This window comes from Mytilus edulis, chromosome 3, assembly GCF_963676685.1.
Source record: "Mytilus edulis chromosome 3, xbMytEdul2.2, whole genome shotgun sequence".
Classification (NCBI taxonomy): Eukaryota; Metazoa; Mollusca; class Bivalvia; order Mytilida; family Mytilidae; genus Mytilus; species Mytilus edulis.
In genome coordinates, this window is record NC_092346.1 from 13,953,836 (window position 1) to 13,968,522 (window position 14,687).

At 31.8% G+C, this 14,687-nt stretch overlaps 1 protein-coding gene across 1 annotated transcript in view; it reads left to right on the forward strand.

The window, feature by feature from the left end:
* The window catches only part of LOC139515868 (uncharacterized), an 80,983-nt gene that overhangs the window by 13,473 nt on the left and 52,823 nt on the right, over positions 1-14,687 (forward strand). Inside the window, exons 2-4 of the mRNA XM_071305605.1 lie at positions 2,642-3,053; positions 10,640-10,869; positions 13,813-14,035. Of these exons, the coding sequence (XP_071161706.1) occupies positions 2,837-3,053; positions 10,640-10,869; positions 13,813-14,035 (670 nt within the window). The 5' untranslated portion in view covers positions 2,642-2,836. The remainder of the gene's footprint in view (positions 1-2,641; positions 3,054-10,639; positions 10,870-13,812; positions 14,036-14,687) is intronic.

Below are 14,687 nucleotides of genomic sequence, written 5' to 3' on the forward strand. Positions count from 1 at the left end.
AATACCTGCAGAAGTGAAACGATGCATGAACTTGCAAGCCCGACAGGAAATCGCTTGAATACCTGGACGTGTCACCTCACACCCCTCACAATACCTTTGGAAGTAATACCTTTAGCCATGCTGGTGATCAGATGAGGGAAGATCAAAATATATTTGTTTATTACTTTAAACTGAGACTACTATAACACAGAGATTGGTCACTCTCAATTTCCCTATAAAACCGTACACACTCAAAAAAGCTAGCTACGTTATTTTAACGTAGTTTCGTATTTTACCGTTAGCAGACGACATGTAATTGTTCAAATTAAAATTGAATAAAACAAAGTGAATTATTATTTTCAATGCTGTCATTACTATTCATTTTATATGAATATTATTATGATTAACCTACTTTAATAATTATTATATTATAATAGTTTTTAATAATAAATATATTTTAAGAGTTTTTCATAATTAACATATTTTAATAGTTTTTTTAAAATGAACTTTGCGACGAGAATGGATTGTGTTTAGATAATTCAGGGGCGTAGCTAGAAAGAATCAATGTGCAAGCAACTATTAAACTATTTTTTTGGGACCCTTTTATGCAGTTTTCTTTTCCAGTTTTCGGTCATAAACGGTTAAAGAGGAGCTATATCATGTAGATAGGACTTATAAAAAAATTATGAATGTAAAACTATTAATAAATCTTCTGAATAGAGTAATACATAAACAACACATTTGTGATACAGAATTTACTCAAAATTGTCCAAAATCTGCTCTTCGGGTCTGGGCAGAAACAAACTTCTCTATTACTTTAGTGGTCAATATTCACACTGAAATGCCGATGAATATGCAGTAATGCTAGTAACTGTCGTCGTTCATTGTTGATCGTACATTTGTTTTCAACATACGCAAAAAATAATGAGACTTTCCAATACTGTTTTGGCGTGTTTGCAGGGTGATTGGCTCTGGTAGTCTGTCGACCACATCGCCTCGGCATATTTTCAACGATATCGAAGGGTTCTGATATTTCTAATGCCGATTGGTTCATCTCATTCCAAACTGATGAACCATACACTGTAAAATGTGCTCCAAAAACTGCATGTCTTAGACTGAGTATTACAAATTCAAATCTTGTAAAAGATACAACTTACTGTCCGATTTTGTCATAATCTCCAATAACACTTTTATTTTGAAACCAAATGCCGTTATTTAATGATATTTCATCAATTAAAAAAGTGACAACATAGGTGTTTCCTTTAACATTCAATCTATAAATTTTGATTTTGCCATTTTTTTTTGCATGCCGAATCGATGTGCACGCAACTGCGTGTTAGCGTATAGGGAGCTACGCGCCTGTAATTCTCATAAATCCGACAACCGAAATTGTTACGGTGAAACAGGTCCCGTTTATTGTATCTAATCAAGGAATCATATAAACAATTCCTTGATCAAATATACAAATGTTTTACCTATTTTACCTACCTGTAAAAACAGGTGCATTTGTGAATTGGCTGGGATATGGTTATGATACACGTATACACATGCTACATGTGTTATAGTAGTCTCAGCTTTAAAGAATTATGAACAAATTAGATTTTCGAAAACAATTTTCACGGAACACTTATTTATGATTTCAACTTTGACTTTTCACCTAATTCCAATATCAACAGTTTAAAAACAACAGACCAAGGTAATTTAAAAAAAAGTAAGAATATTTTTCGTATCAAGTTAGTTAGTCGGATAAAACAACCGCACGATTGACAAGATATCGACACGCAATTACGACTACATCGGTTACTGTAGTTTTGTTTCTTTGTGGTTTATAGACATATCGTTTTTATTAATCGGGAAAGAAGACAAAATGGCGGATCGCAGAGAATTGATACTCTAAATTTAAAATCGATGGTGATCGCTTTAATATCTAGCGGAATAAAACTTTAATATCTATGAATTTGAGCATTTTTATACAGAATGAACATAATATCAATTTTTGATTTTTTTGCGAAGTTTCCCTTTAATCTAACCATGTATTTAGATTTTTGATGTTTGGGCCCGGTTATCAGATTGGTCCACATTGAGGTCTAAAGGGTCCAAAATTGAACTTTATTTGATTTCATCAAAAATTGAATTCTTGGGGTTCTTTTATATGCTGAATCTAACCATGGATTTAGATTTTGGATATTGGACCATAATAGGTATGTCCAATTTAAAAAAAAAGTTTTTAAGTTTAAGTTCTTAGATCACATTCATTATGTGGCAGAAACCTGTATTGTGTCAACTATTTAATCACAATCCAAATTAAGAGCTGTATCCAGCTTGAATGTTGTGTCCATACTTGCCCCAACCGTTCAGGGTTCAACCACTGCCGTCATATAAAGCTGTGCCCTGCAGAGCATCTGGTTATTAATTAATATTGAGAAAAACGCGACAGGGATATAATCGCAATAATTTAAATTAGCATTTTGATATTTTTTATATGAATTAAACGGTTTTTTTTTTCTCAATATCGCAAAAATTACGCAATAATTTGTGAATTTACAGTATTTGATATTAGCTAGAAGAAAAAAAATGTCAGTAATAGGAATTATCTATATTGTTTATTTCAATTGACTTGTTCAGATATTTATAAATTCGTTTGATATCTTTTTTTTTTCAGAAAATATACCAGATATCATAAACAATTTTCTTCATAAGTGGGAAAACAGCCAAGATGTACGCCTAAGAATAATGCCAGCTTGAAAGTCATGAAATTTACCATATAACTTATAGTTGGATTTGACCGTTTCAATGGCAATCTTCTTCTTGATAAAATCCTGTCTATAATTAGCAAAGGAATAACGAAGACTTTACAATGGCGCCTCTGACTGTAGAGGAAGACAACTATATTAGGATGTGTTTGTTACTGACTGCAATTTCTCCTCGTGCAGTTAGAACCTTCTTTGATAGTGAATTTCCTCCAGCATGTTTAGAAGCGACAATAAAGAAAGAGAATAACAAATTGCTTGACTTGAAAATGAAACATATGATTAACCAATCTCAATGGAACCGTCTGTGTCCAAGATTTCCTGGTAAGTGCAGAAATAAACAAAATTAAAATACACTTTTCCTAAAGATTCACAATAATTATACACAAATTAAACCCTGCTGTATATTCATGTACTAAGCATATCCAAACTTTCTGTTCGGCGTATGTTGTAGTGCGTTAAGTGCATTATATCATTTCTAGTTTCATTTTCATTTTTACCAACCACCAACGTATTGAAGTGCCTAGAATTTAAACATAAGCATCCTTACTATATGTATAATAAAATGAACCACCGGCCCTTGTTTGATTGGAATTAAATACCACAAAGTAAATTTGCTGAATTAATCTAAATTTTCAGACAGTAAACTCTCTCTTATAAAACATTTAGCATTGAAATTTATTTGTATTATAAATTAAGTATGTAATTATTGTCGTCACTTTTGAAAATGATCTAATGGCTAAAGCAAAATTGCGAACTATCGTGTAAAGATGCATCTTTTGTGTAATTTTCATATGACCGCAAAAAATTAAGTTCTTATATGGCTATCATGTTGTTGTCGACAACGTCCAAAGAGGCATTTGGTTTCTGAACAATTACTTTAAGTTTAAGGTGGTACCCAACACTTTCACTAAAATTAATTTGGCTCGTTTAATTTTCATAAAATTCTGTCAAAGTATTTACTTTGACCCTTTAACAAAAATATAAAAATTTCAAAAATTTTGAACCAACCGTTTTGTCAGAAAAAATACACTGGTTATATAGCAGTTTGACAAACACCAGTTTTGATCATTGAGAAGCTTAATATTCATTTTACAACACAACGTAATTAAAACGTTTAGCTGACTTTACAGAGTTATCTCCCTGTAGTGTTAGGTACCACCTTAAGTGAATGGATCTCTATGAAATTTTACCTGAAGTTTAAATACTCAGAAGGAAGGTTGGGATTGATTAGGGGGGGGGGGGGGTTATGGTACCAAAAGTTTAGGAATTGAAAGCCAAAAAGGGGCCAAAACAAACATTTTTGTAGTTTCTGGACAATAACTTGTGTGGTAATGTATGGATCTCTCTGAAATTGTACCATACGGTTCCATATCACAATGGAAAGGCTGGGATTGAGTTTTGGGGTAATTGCCCAAAAAGTTAAGGAATAAGGGGCACAAAAAAATGCACAGTATTGCACGATAGCTAGAAATCTTCTATTGCACAGTATCACATAATAGCAAGAAATCTTCAATAGAAAATAAATTAAAATCTTTTAACCAATTTTAACATGTTCAACGAGATTGATTTAAAGTCTCAATTTTTGGGGTTCTAACCGTTTATTACTATTTTGGATATAATTATTGGGCCTAACATTCTAGGTAAATTTATTGTCCCATTTCAAATTCTAAGATCATTTATTTTGTTTCAGAAAACCTTTGTTATGTCAAAAAAGTTTTGATCCATCAACAAACATGGCCACCTTGGCTAAAAATAGAACATAGGGGTCAAATTCAGTTTTTGGCCTATACATGTATCTTAGAAAGTTAAGCATTTAGAGAAAATCTGACAAGGGGTAAAAATTTTCAATAGGTTAAGATTTATCAGTCCTGAAATTTTCAGTGGAACAGAACGAATTGGTTATTTTAAGAAAATTTGCAGTTTTTATACTGGTCACCTAAAAAAAAATGCAGTTGTACATTCAAAAACTTGTACATGGTAATCACATCATCCTTGTCGTCAGGGACAGCATCGTCCAAACAAATTTTGTTTACGAACAAAAACTTTTGTAGAAGTAAATAGAAATCTATGGGCCCAAATAAGCATTTTTATACGCCCGTCGTCTTTTAGACGGGACGTATTATGGTATACCGTTGTCCGTCCGTCCGTCCGTCCGTCCGTCGTCCACACTTCGGACAATAACTCAAAAACGCTTTCACCACTTTCCATGAAACTTAAGTGAATTGTTTATATCTATTGACGTAAGCTCCCTTTCGTTTTTTTTTTAATTTCAGATTTTAAGTTTTTGATTTATGGGGCTTTATTCATAAAAAAGGGTGGATTTTCAACACTTTGGACAATAACTCAAAAAGGCTTTCACCAATGTCCATGAAACTTTAGTGAATTGTTTATATCTATTGATGTAAGCTCCCTTTCATTTTTCATAAATTTCAGATTTTAAGTTTTGGATTTATGGGGCTTTATTCATAAAAAAGGGGGATTTTCAACACTTCGGACAATAACTCAAAAAGGCTTTCACCAATGTCCATGAAACTTTGGTGAATTGTTTATATCTATTGATGTAAGCTCCCTTTCATTTTTCATAAATTTCAGATTTTAAGTTTTGGATTTATGGGGCTTTATTCATAAAAAAAGGGGGATTTTCAACACTTCGGACAATAACTCAAAAAGGCTTTCACCAATGTCCATGAAACTTTGGTGAATTGTTTATATCTATTGATGTAAGCTCCCTTTCAATTTTTATAAATTTCAGATTTTAAGTTTTGGATTTATGGGGCTTTATTCATAAAAAAAGGGGGATTTTCAACACTTCGGACAATAACTCAAAAAGGCTTTCATCAATGTCCATGAAACTTTGGTGAATTGTTTATATCTATTGATGTAAGCTCCCTTTCATTTTTCATAAATTTCAGATTTTAAGTTTTGGATTTATGGGGCTTTATTCATAAAAAAAGGGGGATTTTCAACACTTCGGACAATAACTCAAAAAGGCTTTCACCAATGTCCATGAAACTTTGGTGAATTGTTTATATCTATTGATGTAAGCTCCCTTTCAATTTTTATAAATTTCAGATTTTAAGTTTTGGATTTATGGGGCTTTATTCATAAAAAAAGGGGGATTTTCAACACTTCGGACAATAACTCAAAAAGGCTTTCACCAATGTCCATGAAACTTTGGTGAATTGTTTATATCTATTGATGTAAGCTCCCTTTCAATTTTTATAAATTTCAGATTTTAAGTTTTGGATTTATGGGGCTTTATTCATAAAAAAAGGGGGATTTTCAACACTTCGGACAATAACTCAAAAAGGCTTTCACCAATGTCCATGAAACTTTGGTGAATTGTTTATATCTATTGATGTAAGCTCCTTTTCAATTTTTATAAATTTCAGATTTTAAGTTTTGGATTTATGGGGCTTTATTCATAAAAAAAGGGGGATTTTCAACACTTCGGACAATAACTCAAAAAGGCTTTCACCAATGTCCATGAAACTTTGGTGAATTGTTTATATCTATTGATGTAAGCTCCCTTTCATTTTTCATAAATTTCAGATTTTAAGTTTTGGATTTATGGGGCTTTATTCATAAAAAAAGGGGGATTTTCAACACTTCGGACAATAACTCAAAAAGGCTTTCACCAATGTCCATGAAACTTTGGTGAATTGTTTATATCTATTGATGTAAGCTCCCTTTCAATTTTTATAAATTTCAGATTTTAAGTTTTGGATTTATGGGGCTTTATTCATAAAAAAAGGGGGATTTTCAACACTTCGGACAATAACTCAAAAAGGCTTTCATCAATGTCCATGAAACTTTGGTGAATTGTTTATATCTATTGATGTAAGCTCCCTTTCATTTTTCATAAATTTCAGATTTTAAGTTTTGGATTTATGGGGCTTTATTCATAAAAAAAGGGGGATTTTCAACACTTCGGACAATAACTCAAAAAGGCTTTCACCAATGTCCATGAAACTTTGGTGAATTGTTTATATCTATTGATGTAAGCTCCCTTTCAATTTTTATAAATTTCAGATTTTAAGTTTTGGATTTATGGGGATTTATTCATAAAAAAAGGGGGATTTTCAACACTTCGGACAATAAGGGAGCTACCATTTGATTTTTATGGGGGGGCTAGGATGAAAAATTTTGTCCTTCATTTTTTTTTAGTTGTAATCTCAGTCCTGCCTTTTTATTTTTCACTCTATTCTGTCCTGCCTTTTTTTTATTAGTTTATCCTGACTTTTTTTTACCTAAATTGTCATCCTGCCTTTTTTTTTTGCAAAGTGTCTCATCCTGCCTTTTTTTTTTACTCAAAACTCCTGTCCTGCCTATTTTTTTCAAATTTCATCCTAGCCCCCCCATAAAAATCAAATGGTAGCTCCCTAACTCAAAAAGGCTTTCACCAATGTCCATGAAACTTTGGTGAATTGTTTATATCTATATATTGATGTAAGCTCCCTTTCAATTTTTATAAATTTCAGATTTTAAGTTTTGGATTTATGGGGCTTTATTCATAAAAAAAAGGGTGATTTTCAACACTTCGGACAATAACTCAAAAAGGCTTTCACCAATGTCCATGAAACTTTGGTGAATTGTTTATATCTATATATTGATGTAAGCTCCCTTTCAATTTTTATAAATTTCAGATTTTACATTTCCGTGTTATGAATTTTTATGCTTAAAAAAGGGGGGATTTTCTAATTTTGGGACAATAACTAACACTTTCATAAAATTTGATGCAACTTTAATAAATTGTTTATATCTAATGACATAAGCTCCCTTTCCATTTTTATAAATTTTAGATTTTACTTTTTCTTAAGTAATGAATTTTTATACTTAAAAAAGGGGGATTTTATGAAACTTTGGTGAATATATTAGTGTAACATCCCTTTTTGATTTGTATATATATTTCTAGTTGATCATATAAATTCATTTAAAGCATAAAAGACAAGTTAAAAGAGTAACGGGCGTATCATGCGCCAGACATGACTATGATGTCATTTTCTATTTTTATTTGCCAATAATTTTATGTAAATAACTTCATTGGAAATTTGCCAATATAAAATGTTGCTGATGAAGCTTTTTTTCCTTATCTTTTCTAAAATGTTTTTAGATAATGTATGTTGGACATTTGCCAGACATGACTATGATGTCATTTTCTATTTTTATTTGCCAATAACTTTATGTAAATAACTTCATTGGAAATTTGCCAATATAAAATGTTGCTGATGAAGTTTTTTTTATTGTTTTATACAATAAACAATGCATATTCACTTTTACTACCAACCAATCTTTACCATTCAGTGATAACAAGCACTTTATTTTACATTTTAATATTTTATGATGTATTTAAAAGAGTAGTTATTGTTGCAAACTCCATTAGAATTTTGAATTGATATTAGTTTTGGAAAAAGGGAAACGGGGATGTGAAAAAAAGGGGGGGGGTTAAATTTTTCTCATTTCAGATTTCATAAATAAAAAGAAAATTTCTTCAAACATTTTTTTGAGAGGATTAATATTCAACAGCATAGTGAATTGCTCAAAGGCAAAACAAAATTTTTAAGTTCATTAGACCACATTCATTCTGTGTCAGAAACCTATGCTGTGTCAACTATTTAATTTTAGATTTAAATAAATTTGAAGAAGAAATCTTTGATTGATTTGTAAAATCTTGACATTTGTTTTGTGTAAAAAAACCATGTAATGTCAAAAATTTGATCACAATCCAAATTCAGAGCTGTATCACGCTTGAATGTTTTGTCCATACTTGCCCCAACTGTTCAGAGTTCGACCTCTGCGGTCGTATAAAGCTGCGCCCTGCGGAGCACCTGGTTGTAGTTTCTGGACAATAACTTGTGTGTAATTAAGTGTATGGATCTCTCTGACATTCATGACATTGTACCACAAGGTATCATATCACAAAGAAAAAGCTGGGATTGAGTTTGGTTTGATATGCTGAATCTAAACATGTACTTAGATTTTTGTTTATGGGCCCAGTTTTCAAGTTGGTTCAAATCATGATCCAAAATTATTATATTAAGTATTGTGCAATAGCAAGAAATTTTCAATTGCACAGTATTCAGCAATAGCAAGAAATCTTCAATTGCACAGTATTGTGCAATAGCAAGAAATTTTCAATTGCTCAGTATTGCGCAATAGCAAGAAATCTTCAATTGCACAGTATTGTGCAATAGCAAATATTTTCAATTGCACAGTATTGCGCAATAGCCAGAAATATCTAATGGCACAATATTGTGCAATAGCAAGAAATTTTCAATTGATTGGAGTTATCTTTCTTTGTCCAGAATAGTAGTTGAGTCAACTTAAATCATTGTTTTATACAATATACAATGTATATTCACTTTTACTACCAAATGATAAATTAAAACAATCTTTACCATTCAGTGATAACAAGCACCTTTTGTTACATTTTAATATTTTATGATGTATTTAAATGAGTAGTTATTGTTGCAAACTCCATTAGAAATTTGAATTGAGATCAGTTTTGGAAAAAGGGAAAGGGGGATGTGAAAAAAAAATGGGGGGGGGGGTAAATTTTTCTCATTACAGATTTCATAAATAAAAAGCAAATTTCTTCAAACATTTTTTTGAGAGGATTAATATTCAACAGCAAAGTGAATTGCTCAAAGGCAAAAAAATTTTTTTTAAGTTCATTAGACCACATTCATTCTGTGTCAAAAACCTATGCTGTGTCAACTATTTAATCACAATCCAAATTTAGAGCTGTATCCAGCTTGAATGTTGTGTCCATACTTGCCCCAACCGTTCAGGGTTCAACCTCTGCGGTCGTATAAAGCTGCGCCCTGCGGAGCATCTGGTTTTTATTGAAAAAATCCTATGCGAATCTAGTATGTAAAAAAAAAAATCCATGGAGGAAAGGGTTAAACATATTTGTTAGCAACTTTTACCCTAGGACAGTGATTATACAGTACCACATTTTTAAACAAACTGTACACATCAGATTTCTCTGTCTGAATCTCTGTGCTTCCAAAATTTAAATACTGAATTATTTTACAATTCTACAGTTAGAATATTCTAGTTAAAGTTATATTATAGTTACTTAGTGTTGATTTATTTTCCATATGTGATCTAGATTCTAAGACTTTTGATATGATATTTTGATATCAGATTTGTTTTTTATACGTACCTGAGTTTTGAAAACTTTTGATGTGACGTTATTAGTATCAGATTTATTTTCCAGATGTTTAGATTGTAAAACTTTTAATTTGATATTTTATTTATTTTCTAAATGTTCCAATTTAAGGTTCATGTGGACCCAGTGGCTAAAATGGCCATATTTTCACCTCAAAATTTACTCTGAGATAACATACAAGTCTGGGCATCTGCAAAATTTTTAAGGCATAGCATGCCCTAGATAAAAAAAGTTCAAATATGTTTTATGTTTTAGAAAAATAAAAACTTACCAGGATTTTGCCATGCACTTTTTTTCATTCCTCCAGAAGGTGCCAAAATAAACCAAGTTGGGAAACAGGTTTGAGATCTTCCCCACAGGTAATAATTTAAGTGAGCAGTATTAATTGACATGGATGATAGATACCTGACAATAATCAGTGATTTAAACTGTATACCTGAGTGGACCATATCAAGGTAAACTCAACTGTTTGTTAATTTTATCATCTTCTGCAGGGACGAAAAAAAGTGCACGGCAATATCCAGTTAAGTAATAAATTTTCTAAATCATACAATGCATTTGAACTATATTTATCTAGGGCATGCTATGCCTTAAAACTTTTCCAGATGCACAGGTTTGTCTGTACTCAGAGTAAATTTTGATGTAAAAATACAGCCATTTTAGCCAATGGGTCCACATGAACCTTAAAAACTTTAGATTTTACTTTTAGTATCAGATTAATTTTTTTTTAAAGATGTTCCAGATTCCAAAACATTTGATGTGACTTTGATGACACTATTACTGCGGTTTTTGACTCCGTTGACCTCTCCTCATTGTGGATTTGACCGTTTACCTTCTGCAATGGACACGACACCAGCTGCAGATTTAGCAAGGATCAAATACTACAGAAATTACCTGGCTCATTTGGATGAAGGCAAACTAGAAATAGGGTTCTTCAATACTGCTTGGAATGATATAACTTGTGTACGTATATATCAATTTTTCATTTAGCTGAAGATAAGTCACATGGTGGAAGACATTTGGAAAAAGTTATTAGATCTAACGCTATTTTACATCACATCAACACATTTGTGAAAATTATTTTCCATCAGTTTTGATTTGTTAATACATAATGTATGATAGTATATCCTATAAACATTAAAAGATCTTCCACCTTATTTCACCAAGATATGTAGATGGTTTTAGGGATCCAATATTTTACATCTAGACAACATTGAGAATCTTAAAGGCATAAAATAAAACCTTATTATTCTGTGTAACTTACTTGCAGACTGTTGAAAGCTGAGTGTAAAACACAATTTTAATCCTCAGCTACCTGTCGGACATACTTTTTATGATTCTGTATGTTGAATTATGTTGCTCTTAAATGAATATAAATGTTCTAAAGTGAGGTTATCCAGCTGTTGGATGTTCAATATATTAAGCTTGTGCCCATAATTATATATCCAATTGGAGTTCCCACACTTCTTTAACATATACTAAAAGCTCTCAGCAAGTTTTCTAAACAGTTAGATCATGTAGATCATGCTTCTATACATGATATAGGTTTTGAATTGACTGCAGGGTTGGCTGGGAGTCTACAAAAAGTGTATAAATAGGATGACAAGACTTGTAATCTTGTAAACTGTTTAATTGTTACCTTGTTCTAAGGACATGAAGGACGTCTAAAAAATTTGCAGTGATCAACCTGAACACATATGCCAGGATATGTGACTGGATGACAAATCCTTTGATATTTTTATGGTAGGGGTGATCATGCAAATGAGACATTCATTACCCATACTTTTCGTTTATATTGTTTTTCAAGGTTTTCAAGTTGTTTAAGACCATAGGATAACCTATAATTCATTTGAAGTCAACTGAAGGCTAATTGATATAAAAAAAAGAAGATGTGGTATGATTGCCAATGAAACAACTGTCCACAAGAGACCAAAATGACACAGACATTAACAACTATAGGTCACCGTACGGCCTTCAACAATGAACAAAGCCCATACGGCATAGTCAGCTATAAAAGGCCCCGATAAGACAATGTAAAACAATTCAAAAGAGAAAACTAACGGCCTTATTTATATAAAAAAAATGAACGAAAAACAAATATGTAACACATAAACAAACGACAACCACTGAATTACAGGCTCCTGACTTGGGACAGGCACATACATAAATAATGTGGCAGGGTTAAACATGTTAGCGGGATCCCAACCCTCCCTCTAACCTGGGACAGTGGTATTAACAGTACAACATAAGAACGAACTATAAAAATCAGTTGAAAAAGGCTTAACTCATCAGATGAACAAAAATACAAGTGGACGTGGCCGGGTACTTATACATCCCGACACAAAAGGACACAAAAACAGATCTGAGAGTATTCGCATTTATCTGACAGCTAGTTCAAAGCCACTAACAATTAATAAAAAATCATGCATCTAAGACTAAACTATCAATCCGTACACATCCAACATCCAATGGATTTAGTGTAAAGACGTCATAAACAGCCAGAGAAAAACATGACCTTGTGCAATGCCGTTACAGGTATCGACAGATAACATAATAATTGATGCCTACCATTGTTTTTAAATATAGATAGGGGGTAACCAAGTGTATAATTTATACGATGTTTAACTCGTTGATTTCGATTGATACGTTTCCCATGAGACCTATTATTTCGTTGTTTTTTATCAATAATATTCATGATATCAATAGAGGAAGTAGTAGATATGTTCCCTTGTCCAAGTATATTGTCATTTAGACCCAGGGGATAAGCTGTTTGAAGTTGTTTAGTCCAAGACAGTTCGATAATTTTACGGGAGTCTTGAAATTGTTTATGCGACTGCCCTTGTTGTTTCTGGACCGTTTCGAGCGGTTGAAATCTAATAAATTTAATATTATGGTTGTGTTTACCTGAATGTTGATAAATTATACTTTGGAATTTCATAGGTTTGTTATCTCATCATGCTCATTGGCAATGATACCTTGTGTATACATTTTGTAGTTGTCACATTGGCAATCATGCCACATCTACATTATTTTTATGATGAGTAAGACATATGCTTCACCATCATCAAAAGACAAAATCTAGAGCAAAATTGTTTATCTAAAAATTCTATATTTTACTGATAAATGTAATTAGTTAGTGTTTTTTGCAGTTTATGAAGTTAACAACACACTCACAGCAGCCTGCAATTTCAGAAATAACAAGTGGTGCTTATTTACATTTTTTTCTTTGTTGACCATTATCTCTACCATCGTTAATATTTCTTAATTTTTGGAGGAGTTTCTTTGACTTCTTGTAAATTTTTGGGACATATACCACTGAAGCCACAAAAAAAGAACAGATTGATTATAACCTAGAAATGAATGCTTGACACTAAGTCTTTGGGTTTAATAAGAATTAACATTCACAAGACATTTTTTTTTATACTAATTACAAAGAATGAGATACATGTAGTACTATAACTAAAACTCTTAGATCATCTGTTTGGTAATTAAATCTGTTAAAAGCTAGTTGATACTTTTATATTATCTTTTATTGTTGTAAAACTATATTTAAATTGAGTAAAAAAAGCAACACAATTACAATTATTTTTTTGTTTTGAGAAGAATACTTACATGACTTATATCAATCTCAACAGCCAGGAGCCTGTAATTTAGAGGTTGTTGTTGGTTGCTGACTATCATAATTGTTTTTCATTATTATTTTTTGGTTTATACATCAGGCTGTTAAATTTTGCCTGTTGGAGCCTTTAAAAGCTTACTTACTATACAATATGGGTTCCGTTCATTGTTGGAAGCCTTACTGTGATCTATAATTGCTTACATATACACCATTTGATCTCTATTGGGTAATATTTGTTGCATGCATGTTTAAGTTGTGAGCAAATAGTATCATCCTATTTTTTACAGGCCATTCATAGATTGGGTGGAACACAAATGAAGCTGGAGTGTGATCATCTGAAAATCAAATCTCTAGATCAAACCAATCAAGAAGTAATCAAGCGATCTAATGATGAAATTAAGGTGCTGAAGGAATCTTATAAATTGTTACAGGAAGACCATAGGAAAGTGACAAAAGAAATGGAAATTTTGAAAAGTACCTTGAATGATACAGTACCATGGAATATCAGAGGTAAACAGTTGTAGGGGTTCGTGTTCTCATTTTATAAGAGGTCAGATTACATTGAAATCTGAATGTTAGATTCATGTTAGAGATCACATCTTGTACTTACATGACTTAGAAATGTTAGAGGTTAAAAGTGCAAAGATTGGTTAATTGTATTGTGACCTTGATTTGTTGGGAGTGTACTCAGGGCGCGGATTGTTGATACATGAAAATTATTGAAATCAATGATGTCGTTGATATCTTGAAAAGTTTAACGTTAATATTTGACAGTTAAATATTGTGATATTTTAGAAGTTAAATCTCGGAGAATAGGCTTTTGGTTTTACGTTTGAATGTAAGTGTTTAATATTGGGAGTAAAAGTTTACCTTGGAATTAAAGGAAGGTTAACACTAGTTTATGTACTGGGAAGTTATATGATTCTTTTGTACTTTTGTAAAAGGGAAAGGTAGCAACTACAGCTTTTTGCAGCTGAAGTAAATAATTTAAAGGGCAAACAATTCGATGCTATTTTGAAGAAGACACATCAATAATGTATAGCTCAAGTTCTCAACATGCAGTCTTCTTATACGTTCAGGTATTTCACATCCCATTTTTTATGGAAATATTCTTTATAAAGCACAAAAAATGTCAGTATTCACCTCAGAAGCTAACAAAACC